The sequence below is a fragment of the Grus americana genome, chromosome Z (genome assembly GCF_028858705.1).
Source record: "Grus americana isolate bGruAme1 chromosome Z, bGruAme1.mat, whole genome shotgun sequence".
Taxonomy (NCBI): domain Eukaryota; kingdom Metazoa; phylum Chordata; class Aves; order Gruiformes; family Gruidae; genus Grus; species Grus americana.
This window is the reverse complement of record NC_072891.1, coordinates 77,884,797-77,907,587: the sequence shown is the minus strand read 5'-3', so window position 1 is coordinate 77,907,587 and position 22,791 is coordinate 77,884,797. Positions and strand designations below refer to the sequence as shown.

The following is a 22,791-nucleotide window of genomic DNA, read 5'->3' as shown; positions in this document are numbered from 1 at the left end:
CCCTCCTGTGTCTCCAGCCACCTGTGTGAATGTTGCCAGGTGTGATGTTGTCACCAGGCATGGTTTAAAGGCTACAGGCAGATCTGAAACTGTATTTTGGGGTTTGACAAAGGCATTCTACCTTTTTGCACCTTTAACCTTTGAAAAATGAAAAGCTGATAGCAGTGATAACCAGACTATGGCTTCTTTCAATACAGTCAGTAACACAGGAAACAGTAATTAGGACGTAAAATGGGAAAGTGGGATCCAGAACCCTGCACATCAGATAGGTCTGAAAGACCTAGGACATCCCTTCTTTCCCTGCTCCTGACAAGCCAGATGACTAGGGGCAAGTCACTTAGGTTGCCCAATTTTATCAGTATGTTTATCAACAGTTTATGTCCTTATCTATACATGGATACGCCCAGAAAGAGTAATTTTTTTAATCAAAAATGCTAATGATAACTTAAACAAAAATGTATGTTTTAGTTCAAAGTTCCAATCCAAACACCCAGTCTTTCAACAAATCACTCTTCATCTAAAAAAAAAAGTAAACCACCAAATAATTAATGTTAAGCAAAAATCTTTATCTCTGGTGGATGCCTTAGGGGCTACTCCCGTGCCAAATAGAGACAATGGATTGCTCCAAATTAGTGCAGCACCAACCAGAAGCCTTTTGGGAAAAGGTCCAAGTTGTTGTTACCCAACAAAGACACATTTTAGCATGTTAGTTTCCTATTCAACTATTGTTCCAGCCTGACCCCATAGGAGACAGAAAAAAAGATTGTCACAGCTTTCCATGGGATGGGGAGTATCACGTCAATGCCTGCAGACTAGTCAGTGGGGGCAGGACTGGCTATGAGAATGGCTATGCACTGGAGACTGTAGATAAGGCTTTTTCATCACAATAAATTACTCTGACACTGAATTTAGACAGATTTTTGACAAAGAATACCTGTCACCCCTTCCATTCTTTCACCCCAAAATACTTCTAGTCTTGATAATTTTTTAATTATTTCCACTCATTTTGGCAAGTCAAGAGAGACCATCTAAAATTTTCAGTGTTTCCCAATGTTGAAATTATAAGCAGAGAGAAATTTAGTCACTTCCAAAATGAACTGCAAGGACTTCCCAAGCTTAAAATAAAGTATTATTTAAAAATAAGAAAATATATTTTTCTTGGTGAAGAAAGAAAAATAGGAGCTTCCACACTTCATCTGTGAAACAAATCCAGACTGTTTCAAGTGTTTGTTTCCTACTGTGACCAGAGTGAACACAACACTGCCAGTATACACACAAAAGTTTCAAGCTTGATTTTCAGTAGAACAGTGATGGGACTTAATGACTGGGAAAGGGTAAAGAGGCTTTGCACTTCTACAAGGGAATTAAACATTAATTCGGATTGTTGTTCACAGCTGTAAAAGGAAGTCTGCTGTTAGACCAAAGCTGTCTGAAGATCCAGACAGTGTTTATTGGTGACTCAGGTCCTGGTTTTTATGAGCGGGTATTTGTACCACAAAATCTTCCATCGGCATTAGTATTCCTAACACACCATTCTTTGTCCAACTTGACATCACAAACCATAATCCAGGGAGCAACTTCCAGTGAAAGCAGAGAGGGTTCTGTTTTAATTTCTTCTACACACACTTTAACAACTTAAGCCACACCACAAACTCTCAGCATCCCAGCTTCCCCTTGCAAAGACAGACAGAGTCATGTCTTCCTTCTCACTTTTCAGGACTTATGATCATCTACAAGGTTTAATTCGTATTTTCTGAATGTTTTCAGCAAGCTAAAAATAATAATGCATACTATAAGACAGTCTGTGATTAATTGCTTTCAACTTTACTGATGTTTATATTATTTCCTAAAGCAAATACAGGAACGCAATACAGATTTTATGATTCAGGGAAAGGACACAGATGAGACAAACCTCTGACAGCTGTACCTTCCAAGAAAATTTTTACAGGAAAAACATTATGCCCCATGAAGGAATGTTGTGAATAGATGACATTGCATTTTAATTTTAGGCACAGACTTGAAGTACAGGCTTGCACTACAAAGAGCACAGAGACTATAACCTATGCCATGTTGTGCTGGGTTGACCCTGGCTGGGGGCCAGGTGCCCACCAGAGCCGCTCTCTCACTCCCCTCATTCACTAGACAGGGGAGAAAAGGCATAACGAAATGCTTGTGGGTCGAGATAAGGACAGGGAGAGATCACTCACTAATTATCGTCACGAGCAAAACAGACCAAACTTAGAGAGGGAATTCATCTGATTTATTACTAGGCAAAACAGAGTAGAGGAATGAGAAAATAAAATCAACTCTTAAAACACCTCCCCCCACCCCTCCCATCTTCCCGGGCTCAACTTCACTCCCGGCTTCAACCTTCCCCCCCTCAGCGGCACAGGGGGACAGGGAATGGGGGTTGTGGTCAGTTCAGCACACGGTGTTTCTGCCGCTTCTTCATCCTCAGAGGGAGGACTCCTCTCATCATTCCCCTGCTCCAGCATGGAGTCCCTCTCACGGGGTGCAGACCTTCAGGAGCAAACTGCTCCAGCGTGGGGTCCCCCACGGGGTCACAAGTCCTGCCAGCAAACCTGCCCTGGCGTGGGCTCCCCTCTGCACGGGTCCACAGGTCCGGCCAGGAGCTTGCTCCAGCGTGGGCTTCCCACGGGCCACAGCCTCCTTCAGGTGCCTCCACCTGCTCTGGCTTGGGGTCCTCCACAGGCTGCAGGTGGAATCTCTACACCCCCTCATCCTTCCTCCATGGGCTGCAGGGGGACAGCCTGCTTCACCATGGTCTTCTCCAGGGGCTGCAGGGGGATCTCTGCTCCGGCGCCTGGAGCACCTCCTCCCCCTCCATCTGCACTGACCTTGGTGTCTGCAGAGTTTCTTACATCTTCTCACTCCTCTCTCCGGCTGCAAAAGCTCTAAGTGTTTTTCCCCATCTTAAATATGTTATCACAGAGGCGCTGATTGGCTTGGCCTTGGCCAGCAGCGGGTCCATCTTGGAGCCGGCTGGCATTGGCTCTGTCAGACACAGGGGAAGCTTCTAGCAGCTTCTCACAGAAGCCACCCCTGTAGCCCCCCCCCACTACCAAAACCTTGCCACGCAAACCCAACACACATGTCCTTTCACAAAATTCCCAGTGGCCATCACAAAAATGATTGCAAAAATAATCCAGCATCTTGGCCCTTCTGTTGTGTCAAGAATAAGGTAGTGAAGATACTGGCAAAAGGACAAAGGTTGTTTTAGTTAACCATTTCTTGAAAGCAAAGGAAAGAAGAAATCCATCCCTCTACTTTACAAGCCTGAAGCTTGTGAAAAATGTTTCCAATAACTGGACAAAGGACAGGAGCACAGGCAGATACTACCAGAGGCAAGAAAACCAGAAAAATAACCAAGACAACAGCTTTTATTAGATGTTGTGCATTACAAGATTAATCTTTGTGGCAAAGTTGCAACAAAGTAATCCCTACAAATTCTCTTCTGGAGACTAAGGACAATGACAGCAATGCCTCAACCTAGGGAAGTATGTCCACATCAACCAGGGTTCATTAGTGGAATGCTGCTTTCAAAGATTCTCCAACGTTTTACCTTTTTCCTCTTCTGGATACTAAAATACGCGTTTGCTTATGGGGATAGGGAGGATATTTACTAATGCACCAGCCTTCACAGATTCTTGCCCTGACTCAGGAAGATACATGTCTAAGGAGTCACTCCACTGAAGTCTAGAGATGTACCTGTTTATTCATTATATGGCCCTTTAACTGGGAAACTATTCACTCTCAGAAACACCACCATACCTTGAGGGGATTTAATAATTAACATCCAAAGCTAACTCCTCAAATAAAGGCCTTATTTATCTCTGCTGCACCACAGACAGCTTCCATCCCATCAAGGCAGGACTTCAGTCAGATGTTCCCAACTTGACAGTGTGAAAGTGACGGATAGGAAATGTACTCTCAGACAAAAAGCATCTACAAAAACTGAGGGCAAGAATAAAAGAAAAGGGACAAGAATGGAACCAAGATCTAGAATCTGTTTCTTTCCATACCCTAGCCACACTTCCCATAAAAGACTACGGATCAGCTGACAGAAGCACTGACTGCCCAAAGGTGACAATCACAAGAAGTGAGGGAGGCTGGGTGGTCCGCATAAGAGGCGGCTTTCTGTCACTCCAGTGGAAAGAATCAACCAATGTAGATCCTATGAAAGTCGTTGGCACCAAAGGCAGCATTACACTTGGGGCACTTACGCTGCCGGGTGTCATAGCGTGTTTTCACACACTCAAAACAGAAGACATGAAAGCACTTTGTGAGCACAGCATCCTTTTTGCGCATGTTACAGCATGGGCAGGTCAGGCGGGCCTGCAAGACAGAAACATTACAGTGAGGGCCCACTGCATTGCACTAAGTATGCAATGCGCTAGGTAAAAGATGACTGAAGATGAAGGTCCTTCCATTCCTCATAAGGAGAGGGTGGTTTCTTCGATAGCAGAGTACAGACAAGAGATGTCAAATACTGAAAACATGACTACACAGCCTTTTGAATACAGAGTTAAAAAAAGTAAGTTGATAGAGACAGCTAATCACCTTGTAATCCTTGATTTCTTCCATCAATATCTCATCACAGTTGGGAACCATGTCAGGCTTCTTAGTGGTCTCTAGCTTCCTGCGTAACCTAGAAATATCTTCCTGCATAAAAACAAGAGACCAAATAAATGAGTTGTATATTCTCTGGCACAGCTTCTTCAGAGATCAAAGAGAACTAGCACCTGGCCAACAGAGCACCTGGCCAAGTCACTCCACCCATACTTTCATACTCAACAACAGATTACATTGTCACCTCATGCCACATGTAATGTCCATTATCAGCAGACAAAATCTGAAAGAGCCAAAACCTGATGAAGCTGAAATCAAAGTGAAACTGGATCCCGAAAAAAGTAGTGTAGTTGAAACCAACTCCAAGATCAATGTACAAGGAGACACCAAAGCAGGCAGATAGTGAAGGATTGTGCAAGAGCTGTATACCTCAGCCCTTTTGAAGTTGAACATCTCTTTCTCTCTAGTTACTCTGTTTTCCACAATCTCATCCTGGAAGTCATGTAACTTCTTCTGAGCCAGCTCTAGCTGTGCTTTCAGATCATCCGCAAGTTGGGCCGCATCCATGGCCTGAAAAAGAAAACCAGTATAGAAGCACCAAACATGGAAAAAGAGCTGTAGTTGTTTTTAGTCCCACTGCCTGGCAATCCAAGACTGCTCACAGAATACTCCTCGGGCTGCTGGAGATCTATTTTTTTCAATCTAATTTTGGTACTTCCAAATAGAATAACTAGAATTACTCCTTAAACATTACTTCAACAGCAGAATATCTTATTATTAACAAGTTCTAATAATTTAACTTCAACATTCCTCTTCAGTAGAGACAACCCCTGTCAAAGTGCAATGCATGTCACTTAGAAAAATACTAATGACCACACAATTCTCTTCTTCAAGTACTTTCAGCCTTCCACCTTCTACATTTTCTCTACTAAATTGTTTAGAGGCAGTTCTATAGCTAACTACACAGAACTGCAAGATAAGTGTTTATTTTTTAATAATGTTTTCTTTTCACCGGTTCTCCTATCACTTTCTAACTGTCCCTGTACCAATGAATCTATTAGCCAAGTTCCCTCAATGCCACAGATTGTGATATTAAGCACAAATGATTATGCTGAATTCCCATCTCCTTTTCACAGTGATATTTCTGCTTTCCTGTCTGTTTTAATGTCATTCCTGCATTTCTACCAAAGATTTAACAACAAAGGCACATCGACCATGAAACTTAGCCTTACTTCACTCATTACAGGCCTACTTTATTGATCTTAGACATTTGTTAAGGTCTTAACATTCTCCAGCCATATTTTCCTTTCACTTACCCCATCTTTCCTATAAAAGCTTTGACCCCAGTTAATTTCACCTGGCTGCTGCCTCTTCTTTCGTAATAGGTTTCCTTTTAAAGGCACCTTACTTCAGGTCCCTAATCCTACTTTCACAGATACACCTGTGACCTGCTCCACCTTATCAAAGGAAACATCAGTCTACAATTCTTTAATCAGAATGCTCTTCAGGACCTCTCAGCCTTCTGGTATACTACTCCAAAATCGGGGAATATCTGGCTCCGTAATACCAATGAGAGCTAAAAGCCTTCTACGCTTCCCACAAGACAACAATTCCATCTTACAATCCAAGAGGAAATCAAACAATCACTCACCTTGCGTTTGTTCATTTCCAGGGCCTGTGTTCGGAGACCTAATTCCTTCTCCCCTGTTCCAATACTGCTTTGCAGTAAGTGTTCCTTCTCCTCCAGCTTACGTACAACCTGCAGCTGGGCATCCACCTTGGAAAGGGAAAGAGGAGGTACAGGACTGAAATACATGCTCTGCAGGTCTTCAGAGCTGTCATTAAAGCTGCATCCTAAAACTATCCCTGCCTCCCCATCACTAAGGAGTACCTCTTCAGCTTGCCTTTTTCTCCTTGAACATTAGCAGTCTAAGAGCTGTAACCAGACCTCTCCAGTAAACACTTTAACACTTGGCAGTCAAATACTTGCAACAGACATTTTTTTGAAGGTGGCTTAGAAAGTTGCTGCAAAGCAGTGAACAGTTCCACCTTGGTTCCAAGGATGGCAGAATATATATGTAGAAGTACCATTACAACAGGAAAATGACTTCCCACTTTCCTTCTCCCTCCTTGCTCTCCATAGCAATGAACTGTAGGACATTTATACTCATAAAGCAGGTCCCTTTGAAGTCTGATGCAGTATATCTATATTGATTAGGGTAATATTCCCTCCTGTACTTATTTTGGCAGGAATACAGTTAATTCTCTTCATAGCAGCTCATACGGTGCTGTATTTTGGATTAGGGATCAAACAGCATCAATAACACAGTACTTTAGTGGTTTAGCTACTGCTGAACAGTACTTACACAGCATCGAGACCACCTGTGTCTCACACTGCCCACCAGCGAGTAGGCTAGGGGTGCACAAGAAGCTGGGAGGGGACACAGCCGGGACAGCTGACTCCAACTGACCAAAGGGATATTCCACACCATATGACATCATGCTCAGCAATAAAAGCTGGTGGAAAGGAGGAAGCAGGGGGATGTTCAGAGTGATGGTGTTTGTCTTCCCAATTAACCGTTACGCATTATGAAGGCCTGCTTTCCTGGAGATGGCTGCCTGCCGATGGGAAGTGGTGAATGAATTCCTTGTTTTGCTTTGCCTGTGCACACAGCTTTCCTTTAAATATTGAACTGTCTTTACCTCAACCCACTTTTGCCTTTCTGATTCTCTCCCCGATCCCACTGTGGGGGAGCAAGCAAGTGGCTGTGTGGAGCTCAGCTGCTGACCAGAGTTAACCAACAACACCTCTACCTTCCCCCATCATTTCTGTTGCCCTCTCTGCTTCTCCCACGTTACCTGTGTCTTCAGTGTCAAAACTTGGTCTGCCAGCTCCTCCTTCTCCTCTTTCAGCAGCTTATGGATCTGGTTGGACTTGATGCGTTCTGACATCAGCTTGAAGTTGGCATCATCCTTCTCCCGCAGCTGCTGCATCAGGCGGATGTTCTGCTCCTGCATGTCTTCAAAGGCTTGGCCTGTGACATCCATTTCTGACAGCAGAGCCTCCTCCTCCTGGAAAAGAATCACAGGCTCTGGCAAAACTGTCTCCTGTACCCCCTACAATGGCCCTGAGCATTCTACTTAAGGACACCAAACCTAGTACAGACGAAAGATGCCTCAATATCACAGAACAGCATCTTCCCAGTAACCAGAAAAAAGTGCTCCCTGGAAGTCTGCACCATAGCAGAGATGTCCTGAATTAGAAGGTGTAAAAAAAAGACAGTCATCTACACAAGCGTTCACAGACAGTGGCAAAATCAGCTGTGGCACAGTCGTTGCCAGAGCTGGGTTGAAACCGCCTCCCAGCTTCAGGCAGCTAGCAGAATAGCTGTCATACACACTAGGCCAAGAATTCTACACGTGAACAACTCAACAGTTTCCTACTAACTGGCTGCCAAGACCCTTAAACTCACTTAGGCCACTTCAACATTAAAGGAGTAAGTGGCAAGATAGAACAGTTCTGTACTATAAGGAAAAGAATCTGAAGCCCTTTTTTTGTGGAAGAAGGTATGTCATGGTACCACACACAATTGTATGATCTGTGCAGATAATACTTTTAAAAAGAAATTGCAACCTCCTCCCCTAGAGGCTGATCCAGCTATCTCTCCTCTGTGCTCTTCACATAGGCCACAAACAATTATAATTAACATTCCCCACCACCCCTGCATGAACTTTGTGACACCCTGGTGTAGCAGGGGGGTTTTGTTTGTTGTTGGGTTTTAGCTGGTTAGGTTTTTTTCCCTTTGATAAACAGGGACAAAACTCACATCTCTGGCACGCAGACAAAAATTCCTTCTCTCAGGTAATCTTCCTGGCTGTAACCTGAAGGCAATTCCTTCCCAGATGCTCCAGCCAAGACAGAACTTGTCAGAAACTTCTTACCTGCTTAGCCATGGCTAGTTTCTTCTGTAAATACTCAATTTGTTCCTCCACTGCTCGGATCTTGCGGAGGGCATCTTCATCAGCCATCTTTTTACTCTCCTTTTTCTCCTTGTCTTCCAATTCTTTCACCCTCTGCCTCAGTTCTTCCAGCTACAGCAAGGACAAAACAGAAGTGATATTAAACACAAGAACATGGCCTGAACATTGTTAAGGGCCTGTTTTCCCCACAATTCCCTGAAACACTGAAGAAACTGTCTCCAAAGCATGGGAAAAGCAAACCCATCTCATCTTGACAGGACAGTGTATTACTGGCAGATGGACCATTAAGATGGGGTGTAAGCCCAAGATCTTGATTTCAAACCTTTGAAAACTCCATAGCATCTTTTATCAGAGTAGAAACATTAGTCTCTTGCAGTTGCATACATAAGGGTATGTGGACAGAGAGCATCTGCTCCTCTAAGGGCGCACGGTCAAGGACCTTCTTCAGTACAAAAAGAATAAGAAAAGGAGGAAGCCATAAACAAAACATACACAGACACAAACCTGACAGACAAATGATAAGGGAGGCAGTGATGAGAACAAAACCTGGTCAGTCACACTAATTGATGAGACTATGTCAAGAGTGTAGAAATGTTTATTCCAGCAAGGTTATCTGACTTTGGACTCTGTAAATTTGGAAAACAGGAGCAGGAGGGGGGAGGCAGGGAAAGAGGAAACCAGAAACAAAATATACAGACAGATCTGACAAAACAAATATGGAGATAAAGACAAGAAACAAACCTCCCCAGTCACAATAGCTGATAGGTGTGTTGGGTTTGCGTGGCAAGGTTTTGGTAGCGGGGGGGCTATAGGGGTGGCTTCTGTGAGAAGCTGCTAGAAGCTTCCCCTGTGTCTGACAGAGCCAATGCCAGCCGGCTCCAAGATGGACCCGCTGCTGGCCAAGGCCAAGCCAATCAGCGCCTCTGTGATAACATATTTAAGAAGAAGAAAAACACTTAGAGAGAGCTTTTGCAGCCGGAGAGAGGAGTGAGGAGATGTAAGAAACTCTGCAGACACCAAGGTCAGTGCAGATGGAGGGGAGGAGGTGCTCCAGGCACCGGAGCAGAGATCCCCCTGCAGCCTGTGGTGAAGACCATGGTGAAGCAGGCTGTCCCCTGCAGCCCATGGAGGAAGGATGAGGGGGTGTAGAGATTCCACCTGCAGCCCATGGAGGACCCCACGCTGGAGCAGGTGGAGGCACCTGAAGGAGGCTGCAGCCCGTGGGAAGCCCACGCTGGAGCAAGCTCCTGGCCGGACCTGTGGACCCATGGAGAGGGGAGCCCATGCCAGGGCAGGTTTGCTGGCAGGACTTGTGACCCCGTGGGGGACCCATGCTGGAGCAGGGGAATGATGAGAGGAGTCCTCCCCCTGAGGATGAAGAAGCGGCAGAAACACCGTGTGCTGAACTGACCACAACCCCCACTCCCCGTCCCCCTGTGCCGCTGAGGGGGGGAAGGTTGAAGCCGGGAGTGAAGTTGAGCCTGGGAAGATGGGAGGGGTGGGGGGAGGTGTTTTAAGAGTTGATTTTATTTTCTCATTCCTCTACTCTGTTTTGCCTAGTAATAAATCAGATGAATTCCCTCTCTCAGTTTGGTCTGTTTTGCTCGTGACAACAATTAGTGAGTGATCTCTCCCTGTCCTCATCTCAACCTACAAGCATTTCGTTATGCCTTTTCTCCCCTGTTTAGTGAATGAGGGGAGTGAGAGAGTGGCTCTGGTGGGCACCTGGCCTCCAGCCAGGGTCAACCCACCACAATAGGCTACCAAGAAACTACAGGCACCACTTCCAGGAAGATCAAGCTGGACTTTGCAACTGATAAGACTGTAAACGGGGGGTGGATCCTGGACTAGGAGGGCTGTGGGAATCGATAGAGCTGTACAAACCTATGAGGGATGTGCAGGGGACGAGAGAGCAAGGATGAACAAATTTGGGTTAGACAGGGAAGAGTATAAAAGGAGCTGGTCACACATAAAATGAGGGCAGTCAGTACACACTTGTCTGGCTCAGCCTTGAGCATGATCACCACAGCCTGTCCTATCTTCTTATTAAATATTTTCTTAAATATCTCTGTGTAATCTAACTCTCTACCCCACGTGTACATATGCTGCATGCATGGAGTAAGTACTAGCTACAGGTGAGACCTGTATGTGAAGACCGTAGGAGGCCCTGGGATCACAGGGGTACCAGACAGAGGGGCCATGCTGGTACTTGAGGGATCTGCAAACGTGTGTATGCCTGTCAACATAGTGTTGTGTGTGTGCCGGCACTAGTAACCTTCTACCTTTACCAGCTGAAGAGGAGGAAGGGGACTTGTGTATGCTTGTTTTGTGTGAGTCCTATATGTGCGTGCTGTTGAAGGCAGCACCTTGTCTGTGGCAGTCTGACCTGTGTGTCAGTGTCCTCTGTGTGTGTACATCTCTGCAACATGGGCTCAGCTTTGCTACTGGCTGGATCTGCAACTGAGAAAGCAGTAGCCATGTCCCTCACCCTGGGTAAAGGGATAATCCCTTCCCTGAGGAGGACATCCCAAAATCTCCCTGGTCATCTCCAGAACAACCCAACCTCTCTTCTAAATGACAAAGACAACAAGAGAAACAATCTCCAGTTTTGAAGACAAAAACACCACAATTCAAGTGCAGAGTATCTGAAAAGAAGTTTTAAGTAACACACTCAAGAGAAATGAAATTTACCTCAGCTTTTGCCTTCTTTTCAGCTGCCATCAGCTGCACTTTGTCTCTCTGCTCTTTGGGAGCAGAGCGGTACATATCTAGCAACAGCTTCATCTCCTTCTGGCTCTCCTGGGCCTTCCTGGAGACAAGGAGATAGACAAATGTGAGAACACAGCAGGAAAGCTATGCTGTTACATATCCAGCATGAGAGTCAGAGCAATATTCTCTCCATCTCCCACATGGCATGCATATGGAGTTCTCCTTGGCTCATCTTACCATGGTAATGTAAAACAGCCAAGGAGTATGGGGTGGAAGCTGAAAAGAAACATGTTCAGGCACATATAGGTTGAAAAGCCAAGAGAAGTGGGGTGGGGTGGAAACACGTACCCTAATAGTAAGCAACAATTATCTACCTCTGCTTTGGTTCTGATCCAAGACAGGGAAGACCAGTTGTGCCCTCATTAATAAACCTGCCACTGTAAAGCTTTACACAATTGTTACGACAACAACAAAGATTACTTGACCCACGCTATGAAGTACCTGGTTTGGTAATTTAGGCTGTTGTGGGAGAAATGTTACTACACTGTCCAAATCACAATCAGATATAGGTGCCAGAAACCTCTCACTTCAGTGAAACTAATCTCGTAAGAGTGAGCTACAAGTCACCTTACACAAACACCCTAGTTTGGGCACTACTCAAGCAGAAAAGGCAGGGACAACTCTTACTTGAGCTCAGCCTTCAGCTGCTTGATCACTTCAGCCTCCTTCTTTCTTCCATCTTCATGTTTCCCTTTTTCCTTCTCTTTGGACTCTCTCTCCTTCTCAGATTCCTTCTGCTTCTGCTTTTCCCGCTCTCGTTCTTTTTCCTTTTCTTTCTCTTTCTCTCTCTCTCTCTCTTTCTCTTTTTCCTTCTCTCGTTCCCTCTCCCTCTCCCGTCTCTCTCGCTCCCGTTCCTCTTCATCTCGCCTGGCCTTCATTTCATTAACATCTTCAGAAGCAGTCTTGGGGACAGACACTTGGGCAGAAGGATCATCAGGCTCCTGCTTGACCTCTTGAGGTTCCTCCTTTGTGTCTTCAGTGCTGGACTGGGACTGTAAGAGAGCACTACCACTGCGAGAACGGATCTGTTGTGGAACAGTGAGAAAGAAGACACAGAACAAAACAAACCATTAAGTTCTTAGCCAGAAATCTACCTTATCCCCCTTCCCTTGTCTTCCCAGATCCATGCTTGCATGCCGCCTCCATAAGTGCCACTACTTTGCATGGAGTACTCACTATACAGCTACAAAGGAAGACCATTCATTTGGTAAGTGGAAGCAGTAAAGCATAGAGCTCCATCAAAAACTACATTGCATCCTGCATGCCATATCAGAAAAGTTGATATTGCAGGCAAGGGTGACAGCATTCCCCCTTCTCCTAAGCACTTTTGGCTCTTTTCTGGTATTTCCTGCTCTGATACCTTGCTCAAGTCAGATTGGGCCTCTCTCAGTTTGCGCTTGTATCTTAACACCTCTCCCTTCAGCTGGTGGTTGTGATTTTGGAGGCTGCTGATGAGATGACGCATCTCTCGATTAATCGGGCCTACAAAAACAGAAACAGAACTGTAACAAACCATAATTTTGCTGACCTTCTGCAAAGACTTTCACGGAGATTGTCATTGCCACTTGACTTGTTCTCTAAGAACCAAAATAAAACTATTATCATTCTGCCACACAACAGAGCAATACAACTTATTTGCAGAAAAAAAAATCATGGCAGTTTTACATGCAACCGTAAGTCCTTGCAAATTCCCAGTCCCAATTTCCTTTCAACATTACTTTTTTCCCCACATTCCTAAGGTAAATGTGTCATGCTACAAAAAAATCTTTATGATTTAAATTCTACTTTAAAAAGAATTTATTTCCTCTGATGAAATTTGAAAATTACTGTTTTCCTATCCAGGTTGTCCTTCCAGACTTGTAAATTAATCCCTCCCCAAAGTAATTTTTAATAATGCAAAATACTCTGTCATAAACCAAATTATTAGCAAAATTTATGTATTTTGCAGCATCTAAAAGGAAGTCAGATAACATGGAACTGACCTCCCACAAAGCACGTGAAGAGGTTTGGTTTTTGAGAGAGACCTGCCAGAACAAGTATTTAACAATAACAAAGAATCAAAGCGGTGCTCTAATGGGCACTGGCGGAAGGAGGGGGTTGTTTGTTTTTAAGCACAGCAGAAAAACTCCATACCTGCTTGTTCATTGGCAGCAAGTGTCTGTTCAAACTCTATCCTCAACATCTCATATTCTTTGCGGACTTGTGCCAGGGTGTCCTCTAGCTGAATCACCTCTGTGCGTAGTTTCTTGTGAAGGCTGACCTCATCCCTCTGAGGAGTAAGAAGGGGACAGAACTTGGTGCTGTGACCCTGGCGTATCTCTCACCTCATCAACATGAAGTACCAGAACAGATGAATTATTGCCAGGAAGATAAATTCCCTGAGCATTCCCAGAGCCACCCAGACCCAGCAGTGATGGTCAACAGGATGACAATGTTCCCTGGTCTGATGGAGCAGAGGGGTACCTCGATTAGTTCCACCTGGCGCTGGTGTGTGGTGCGGGTGCCATGAAGCAGAGTGCGGGCCTCATCAAGATGTGCCTTCAGCTGGAGACTCTCATTATACAAAACAGAAAATTGGGACTGCATGCAGCGATATTCTGGGGTCTCCTTCACAGCCTCTTCCACTGCTCGTCGCAGCTCAACCTAATCAGGACACAAGAAAATGCCACAGAAAGAAAAGCCTATCTCCTTGTCTTTAGTATCTATTTTGCAAGGTAGGAGAAGCACTAGGCTGTTTCTCTTGCATAGTCACATAACAAGAGGTTTTGATTCTCAGGTTCTGCAGCAACAGTTTCTCTCAAGGAGATGAGCTTGGAAAGTAGGACATACCTTTTCAATGAATTTACTGTAAAACCATGATCACCTAAAATTAGTAAAGATGGACACACAGAAAAGTATGATAGAAAACTAGAGAAAATACAAGTGCAAGTAGGCATTATGTTAGCTTTCTACTAGTAAGAGGAATAATGACTGAAAGGAAGAGAAATGAGAGAAAACAGAAGTACAAAGTGTAAATTTTCCTTACAAAAAATCGTTAGCAAACGATTGTGACCAGCAGACAAGTATATACACACATACAGCTTAACATTAATTAGCTCTCCTACACAAGTCCCTTGATATTTTCAGTTCTCTGATTCCAGTCACACGGGACAGGGGGAAGGTGTAAGAGGGCTCAATACTTGTGATGATGTGAGATTAGTTTTAACTAGACTTCATTAAAATATACTGAATGGATCAGAATGAAAACAGGAAACAAGAAAACCACTACAACTTCCAATGATGACCACATGGTGTCACCAATGCACTGAACTGCAAGTGTAAGTCACACGAACTTCCTAAGTTGTACCCTGTACAAAAGCAGCTAAAAAGCACAGAATAGTAATGAGGTTTTCTGGAGACCCAGTACAGCAAGACAGAGAGCAACCAACCACACAGAACACCTTCATCCTCAAACAGGTTCAGATGTCTCACCTTGAGTTTTTCATTCTGTGTTGTTACTTCCTGAAGATCGTGGCGTAGTTCCTCCAACTCATTGAGGCGATTCCCAGCAAGCTCTTTATTCTCTTCCAGCTCTGCATTCATTTCCTCAAACTGTTGGGGATAAACTGCTTGTAAGTTCTACTGTTAATGTATCTATTGAGGGTATTAATTAATTAACTGTTTATACAGTAACAGAAATTACAGACTTAACAGTCAGGTAACATTACCAAGGGAGACAGAGTCTACTTCCATCAGGTCTGTTTCATAAGTAGGAAACTTGTACAGACACAATGGCTTGACCAGAGTCACCCAGATTTGTGGCAAAGGAGGTATCTAAATTCTGTTCCAATCTACGGCCCTACACGCAAGCTCTCCTTGACATTATTCCTCCCTTTGACCACAACCAAGCCCCTGACATTACCTTGCGGGCATTAATGGTGATCGTGCCCCCATAGAGGCTGCTCCCAGCTCCATACACCTTGTAGCCTTTGGAATTTACCTGCAAAAAAGGTGACAGATTTCATCAATACTTGGTTAAATGCCAAGACTCCTCATATAGCATACTCAGGACCAAAGATGGTATGCTACTGATTCTCACTTCTCACAGCAAAGTATCATAAGATCATGTCACACATCTCAAAACTACACCCGTGTCTCTGGTTTCCAGACAAAGAGGTCGGTGCTTACCCGTTCCAGAACATCGGCTAAGTGCCGGTTGAGCCTCTGCTCCCTCTTGCGTATCTTGTCAATATCCCACTGAAGGTCATCAATCATAGTCTCCAGAACAGACACCCGAGATTCTGCTGTCTCCACTCTCTCTTGCAGCTTGGAGAACTGCAATCAAAACAGTATTTCAGCCAGCATATTGCACAGAATAAATATTTTCTGAGACTGCTCAATACTCATTTTTCTCTTTTTCATCATACCCTGGATTCCTGTGCTTTCCACCCATCTTTTGCTGTGGTGACAGACTACTCAATGAGCTGTCCTGAATTTTAGACTGGCTGAATCCCAACACAGTAATGAAAGTAACACAAAACTGAAAATGGAAAAAGGGCAAGAAGTCGGTAATACATGGCAGAGTACAGAGGCAGCCACCTCATCTTATTCCAAGGCACTTTTTTTTTGTTGTTAAAACCTTTTCAATCCCTATGTCCATCTACTCTACTGACTACTGAAGTGCTCAGTGGTCTAACATCAAGCAAGGCCAGCATTAACACAGTTATTAAAGGAACTGAAACCTCTGAAATAAATACCACCAATAAAGCAAATCCCTTAATGACTGGGATCATCTTGTAATTTATGTTGTTACACTTTCATACATGACCCTGAGAAACCAAGGAATTTGAAATGACAGGGATGTCACACAACTACCTTAGCATCACCTTACCACTTCCTCAGCTGTTTTCTTTTAAAATTAAATCCATACAACTCATTGGTCTGGTTATACTCTTTCATTCAGTGATATAACAAGCAAAGCAACCTGAATCACACAGAAAATCTATGTACAGTTCTCCAAAACAACAACCCTTTCCATAACCTTTGTTCAGAAGGCAACTTTCAAATCTTGTTGCTCCTGTCCCTCTCCAAGGTAATAACTTGCTTTCTAAACTATGGTAACCACAAATTATTCTAAGGACCCCAAAGCAGAGTTCTTTCTCTCTCCTTTTTATACCTCCTGAGACATGATTCGGTGCTTCTCCTGAAGAACATCAGCCAGTTCCTGCAGCCGTCCATTTTCATGGGAGAGGTAGGTATTAAGCTCCAGGACTGCTTCTTCCATCAATGAAATATCTGAAAGGTGCATAAAAAAAAAAGAGATGAACAGAAATCAAGGAAGACTCTTTTTAATTTTTAAACAGCAAAGAGAAAAAAAAGAAAACAGAAAAGTAAATTCTGGTTTTAACTTCTACTTACTATATCTCTCCAGCAGGTGGTTCCCGAGGGTCTAATCTCCAGCCACACAGAGCTTTGACTTGCATTCACTAAGCAAAAGGCTCTGCATTTTAACATACTACACATTCCCAATTGTCAAAGTTACTGTCCCCTAATGTCAGAGATCATTCAGTATCAGCAACACAGAATATGGCCTTGTAACCCTGTGACACCCTAATGCAGGTCAAATTCATGTGCAAACCTGCTACAACAGGTGGCTTAAGCTAATATACCAGATGACAATTACAGCAACTGAGTACAGGCTCATATTGCACTAAAGCCAATGCTACTATGGAGTTTAAGATTGCCAACCAAGGACAGTAACGCTTCACTACACCAATGCTAGACCTGCCAGCGCTCCTTGACCAGAGCATATAAAACACTATGGAAAGAAGGCAAACCAAGGATGAGTTGATATTCCACCTAAATTTTCATTCAAAAGATTAAAATTCTAACCTTAAGCTAATGAAGTTTTTCAGAGTCGTCTGAGTGTAAATTGAATCTACTACATTAATTTTCAGAAGCTACTGGTTCAGCTTTGTTCTACAGAACTCTGCTTTGTGTTCAAAACTGACAGCTACACTAAGCATACCAGTCTAATACTAGACATCGGATGGTTACCATTTTGTTCAAAACTCGGAGGAAACCGAGGAGCTTATTATTCCTACACCTTTTACTAAACTGCAAGTGAAAAGGATTCCAATATATCAGTTTACAATACTGATTTCACTTCTTCGCTTGGAAGCATGAAGCATTTTACCCAGTGCCTGAGGACAACTGGGTGACAAGGTTGAACTGTAATTTGTAACTTTTCAGGTACACAAACTCACTACAGGCAGAAACAAGCCTTTCCTTAGCCCAACACACTGGGCAGAGTTCTCAGCATTCAGATTTTGAGGCAGTTATAATACACTTCTGGCATGTAGTACTAGTCTTTAGAGGTTTTGTTTATTGAGAGTTTGGAAAGCTAAGCCAACTTATTTTGGAAAATAAATGAGCACAAGAAGGTCTAAGCCTTAACGCTTACAATGCGGAATCACGTCTAAGCTGGGGGTAGATGGGGATCCTTGAGTATCAGCCACCTTGGTCATACCTCCACTATTCAGCTTGTGGGACAGCACATCCACTTTCTCTTGCAGCTTGTCATACATTGTCACAATCTGGGCAACAGCACGGCGGGAGGACTCTACACGCTCTTGCAGCTGAGATTCTATCTCCTCACTAGTGCTGCTGGCTAGAGTGGCTAGGAAGGAGAATGCTGGCTCCAATCCTTCACCTGGGAACAGAAAGAGGTGCAAAAAGTCAAAATGCTCTGTCAGACAACGTATCGCCAGTCTTCACAATCAGAGAGCCTCTGTCACCCTTTAAAAAAGGACATCAACATTGCCCACAGCTGAAATCCATCTTTTCCACTGTCCCCAGCCAGATGTCTCACCTCGTTCCCTCTCATCTTTGCGCTCTTGATTACTGTCCGAGTCTGGTTCAGGCTCTGGTACAACCAGCGCTTTTCTTTCAGACAAAAGGTCTCCAAGACCTTGGTCCAGGTCAAAGCGTTTAAGGATGATGCGGATATTTTCATCAAACTGAACAACAGGACAGGCAAGACAAAGAATGGATGTGAATAAAAGGAGTGCAGGGAAACAGAAGAAGAGACAAGACAACAGTGTATATAAAACCAAAGTGTATCACTAACCTGATTCCAGTATCGATTGATAATCAGCAGAGAGGCATCATCAGTGGCCTGCCGACGCTCCAGCTTCTCAATGTGCTCCCGTAGCTCATCTTCAATGGCTTGCCGCTGGTCCAGCATCTCTGCTAGTTTCCGGTTCTTGGTCTGTAGGGTCCGGATGTCCATCTCCTCCTGCACAGGAATACAAGTCAGGGCACATTCCACACAAGCAATATCACTTGCAGAAGGCAAAGAAATATTTATGTTTCCAGATTTTAAAAAAATTAAAAAAAATAAAAAGCCAGAGGTTGAGTGGGATGGTGCAAGAAAGACATACTGTTGAAGAAACGCCACCAAGCTTAATGGTCTCCACTGTGGTCCCTGAATCTTCAACCCCTGCCTTCTTTTCTGGAGGTGCAGAGGGGCCAGGCTCTCCAGCTGTCCGTTTATTGCCAATCCCAGACATGGTGGCTGAAGCATATAGAATCCTGCCTTCTCAAAGTTCTTCCTGAACATTAAGGAACATTATTAAAGAAAAAAAAAAACCAAAACAACCCAAGCACAAAAAACCCACCAGCAAACAAACCCCCACACAACCAACTCAATTCAGGGTTTCTAATGTACATCCATCATGGTAACATAATAACAGTACATTGATGGGAAAAAAATCCACTGCTCTGTAATGTTAAATGGAAGCAATGTACCTTATCACGCTCTTAGGAAAAAAAAAAAAAATCTTCATGCAGGTTCAGTCTCTGCTTTTCTGATCTGTCTCTATATTAACAAAAATGATTTGCGTTAGACTTTATCAAGTAACTGAGACTGTGTATACATGGCACCAGTTCACTTCATACCAACCAAACTGTTCTTATTATATCAACATTCAAAGTCAGTTAAAGCTAAGGGCAGCAACACCTTGAAGATGAGCCCTGTAAGAACCTATCTAGAGATCTTACAAATCCTATGGAACTGAACAGTGATTCCAAGCCAAGGTTTGTAAAGACCCATTTGAAGATTTATCCTGTGTATCAAGAGAGACACAGACATGTTTGAAGAGTAGTTATGCACAAGTTAATGCAATCTGAAAAGCTCTGGACTACTAGTTACAGAATCAGAGAATAGTTGAGGCTGGAAGGGATGTCTGGATATCACCTGCTCAGTGCTCCCAAATAAAGCAGAGTCAGCCAGCGCAGGTTGCCAAGGGCCTTGTCCTGTCAGCTTTTGAGACTCTCTGGAGATAGGAACTCGGTATTATCTCTGGGTAACCTATCCCAGTATTCGATGACCCTCAGCAGTAAAAGTTTTTTCTTAGTCTGAACTGTATTTCTTGCAGTTCCCTAAAATATTATTTAGCAAAACAACAAATATCTCCTTAAAGGGCTTCCAAAACAAATATAGCAGCTAGTGATGGAAAACAAAACCAATCAGATCTTCATGAGACGTAAGCAGCGTTCTTCTCCCACATTCCCTGATGCTGTGACAACTCAATCTGCAGATCTCTACCTCTAAACTAAATGAAACCCAGCAGTAATAAAATGCAGACCATACAAGTAAGATTTATATTGTTCCATTTAAATCTATAGTGACATTTACAGTTAAGCTAAGAGTTACAAACTGAACCTGCCAGTTCTTATGTATTTGCTTTACGTGAGCAGTTCTACTGAAAATAATAAGGCTACTATGTTTTTAAGATTAAGCTGGGACACTGCTTTGCCAAATCTTAACATTTAACCAGCATTTTAGCTTGACATTGCCCTTCACTATATGCAAAATAATATAAAGATTATTTCTAAATGAGTTACTGAAACAGCACATATATTGTTCCTGTAACCTGTCTATTAGCATAAGTATTAAATACATCTCAAAATTAAAAAATAAACAAAGACAACTTGCACTTAATCGTTTTCCTCCTTTTAGCAACGGAATTCAGTGGGCATTGATTTTAGCTAGAATGACTAGGCCATTGGAGGGGGTGGGAGGGGCAGCTGTCACTAAAAACATCTGCTACCTATCATCAGTCCAGTGAGCCACCAGTGACTATTGCCCTTCACATTTTTTGTCCATGGACAAAATACTTCTTCCATTGCTTCCCGACACCATCCGTCACAGCTCTAGCTCCCCCTCTCCCCACTACTGACCTCCTCACATACTGTATGCCAGGACCTGACCCACTAAGTTTCCATGATCTCTTCAAGGATTGACTGTCCTCTCTATCAGGGAGTCAGCTTCATCTTAATCCCCTTCTTATGGTTAAAACCCTTACATGGAGGCCAAAATACATCTCTAGTTGGCACTCCCCATGCCTACCACTGGCCGAAAGTCATCTACTCTGACCACCATCAATCACCTGCAGAGAGCAAACTTCCCCAGGCCCAATACTTAGCCACTCATCTACCACTCATGCCCACCAACAGCATTCGAGCCCTTTTCCATGCTTCTGGCACCTCTCATCAAGAAACCTTTCAAAGCTCACCATTCAGCTTCCTACACCCACCAGCCACTCTCTACGCTTTCGGTTTTTGTTCATACAATCTACAGGCCTTTGGAGCTCCCCAAAAACCTGTCATGGACACCCATTTCAAATCCCAGACATTTCCCCCAGAGGCACCACCTCATATAGGCTACTCTGCATTGCCCACTAGACTCCTCTCCACACAGAGCAAGAAACCCACTCCAAACTGTCACTAGCTGCCCAAACCCACGTCCCTGATGCCCACAAACACTCCGTGACCTGCCCTAACACCTGCTCCTGTATTCCACGCCCAGTGGGGACCCCCTCGTTCCTGCCACTGACCCCACACACACCTCCGAGCCTCCCACACCACCGACCACCGCCCGCGCCCACAGCCGTCACCCCCACTGCACACATCCGGGCGCTCCGGCACTACTCCCCAAGCACCGAGAGCCCCGCACCCGCCGCTGCCTCCTGCGTACCTCAGGGCACTCCCACACCTACCGCCCCTTAAGCCCATCCCTTCCTTCACGGGTGTGCAGCGCCTCCGCTCCCGCCCCTCCCCTGCCCCCGCACCCCCTCCACCCCCGCACCCCACCTCCCGGCCCGCCCCCTCCCAACCACCCGGCCCGGCCGCACCACCGACCCCCATACCCGCCCCAAAACCAGCAGCCGCCTCCACCGCCACCTTTCTCCAACCCACCGGAAGCTGCTACGGCCGCCGGCGGTCCAATCCCGTGTGTGGCTGAACAGACGTCACGCAGCACCGCTCCTCGGCCGGCGCTGATCGGCAGCCGCCCCTTCCGGCGGCCATTTCGCCCTCATCCGTCATGGACGCTCATCGCCCTCCCGCTTGCCCTCGCTCGACATGGCCGCCGTTGCCATGGTGTCCGCGGAGGCGCCTGACGCCAGCGCCCTTACCCGTACGAGAGATGGCTGCCGCTGCCCAGGCAGCCGCGGGACGCCGTGCTGCTCACCACACGCTCCTCCGGGCCCCGGGAGGACACCGTGGGCTGGGCCTCCCGCCGGGGGCGGCCACCGGGCGAGCAGTCACCTGACGGCAGCCCCGTCCTCCAGAGGGGGTGTACCCTACCGACACCCGCGTTCCCAGCGCGGTACTCCGCGGGTATATATAAAGTGTAGGTCAACTTTTGTCATGCAGATATTTACATATAGCGCGCAGACCTAGTTCCAACGAAGATTGGGGTAATATTTTAGATAATGCAAGTTTAAAGTACAGTTTTAATATTTTAATATCTTCATCCTTGCCCATCTTTGTAGAAAAACATGAAAACATGTAACAAACATCATCGGACTGTCAGGGTTCCGCTTTATTTATCAGTTTAAACTAGATTTGTTTCTCTGAAGCAGCTGCAAGCTTTTTGTGCAGATGCTGGGGTTTCCGCAGCCGCTGTCTCCGCCGGGGAAGCCCAAAGAAGGTACGGTCCCCAGTTGGAAATCACAGTCTAATGGGCTGCAACGCCCAAGAGCAATAGCCTAGCCTGGTAACACACTACAAGACTTCAGGCTGAATGAATATCTGAATTCCTGAAGGAAAAGCAAAGCTTCCTCTAGGATTTTTTTTTTTTTTCTCCTTTCCCCTGCAGCTGCCGGGAAGAGCTTGGTGAGCCAGTGAGCTGCTGCGGCTTTGTGAGCAAATGTGGAAGCAGCTGGGATGGGGAAGTTGACCAGCTTGGTTGAAATCTGTATCTACACAGTACTGGGGCACAAAATAAACTTCACGAAAGAGAACTGGAAAGGTGAGTACCTCGGGGGATTTTTTAAAAAGTTGCCTTCAAACCTCTCCTAGTTTAAAAAAAAAAACCAACAAACCCAAACATATGCTAATGCATTTTCCGCCCACAGCATTTCCTTGCTTCTGGAGACCCCTTAAGCTGAGTAAGAAACGGTTGGT

At 44.8% G+C, this 22,791-nt stretch overlaps 1 protein-coding gene across 7 annotated transcripts in view; it reads right to left on the bottom strand.

Moving 5' to 3' along the window:
- Positions 1-3,383: 3,383 nt before the first annotated feature.
- Positions 3,384-22,791, bottom strand: part of RNF20 (ring finger protein 20) — a 63,907-nt gene continuing 44,499 nt past the window's right edge. Inside the window, exons 1-20 of one of the 7 annotated variants that reach the window (XM_054810319.1) lie at positions 21,580-21,924; positions 18,762-18,932; positions 18,449-18,616; positions 18,191-18,338; positions 17,849-18,031; positions 16,496-16,614; positions 15,508-15,654; positions 15,242-15,319; positions 14,812-14,931; positions 13,804-13,983; positions 13,474-13,609; positions 12,701-12,822; positions 11,968-12,365; positions 11,263-11,380; positions 8,533-8,682; positions 7,450-7,662; positions 6,242-6,367; positions 5,020-5,160; positions 4,582-4,683; positions 3,384-4,356 (exon numbers count right to left, since the gene is read on the bottom strand). In XM_054810319.1, coding sequence (XP_054666294.1) covers positions 4,180-4,356; positions 4,582-4,683; positions 5,020-5,160; positions 6,242-6,367; positions 7,450-7,662; positions 8,533-8,682; positions 11,263-11,380; positions 11,968-12,365; positions 12,701-12,822; positions 13,474-13,609; positions 13,804-13,983; positions 14,812-14,931; positions 15,242-15,319; positions 15,508-15,654; positions 16,496-16,614; positions 17,849-18,031; positions 18,191-18,338; positions 18,449-18,616; positions 18,762-18,890 — 2,955 coding nt within the window. In that variant the 5' untranslated portion in view covers positions 18,891-18,932; positions 21,580-21,924 and the 3' untranslated portion in view covers positions 3,384-4,179. Of the gene's footprint in view, positions 4,357-4,581; positions 4,684-5,019; positions 5,161-6,241; positions 6,368-7,449; positions 7,663-8,532; positions 8,683-11,262; positions 11,381-11,967; positions 12,366-12,700; positions 12,823-13,473; positions 13,610-13,803; positions 13,984-14,811; positions 14,932-15,241; positions 15,320-15,507; positions 15,655-16,495; positions 16,615-17,848; positions 18,032-18,190; positions 18,339-18,448; positions 18,617-18,761; positions 18,933-19,128; positions 20,079-21,358; positions 21,445-21,530; positions 21,925-22,791 lie in introns of those variants that run through there. The other 6 variants (XM_054810318.1, XM_054810325.1, XM_054810321.1 and 3 more) reach the window with 6 other exon arrangements.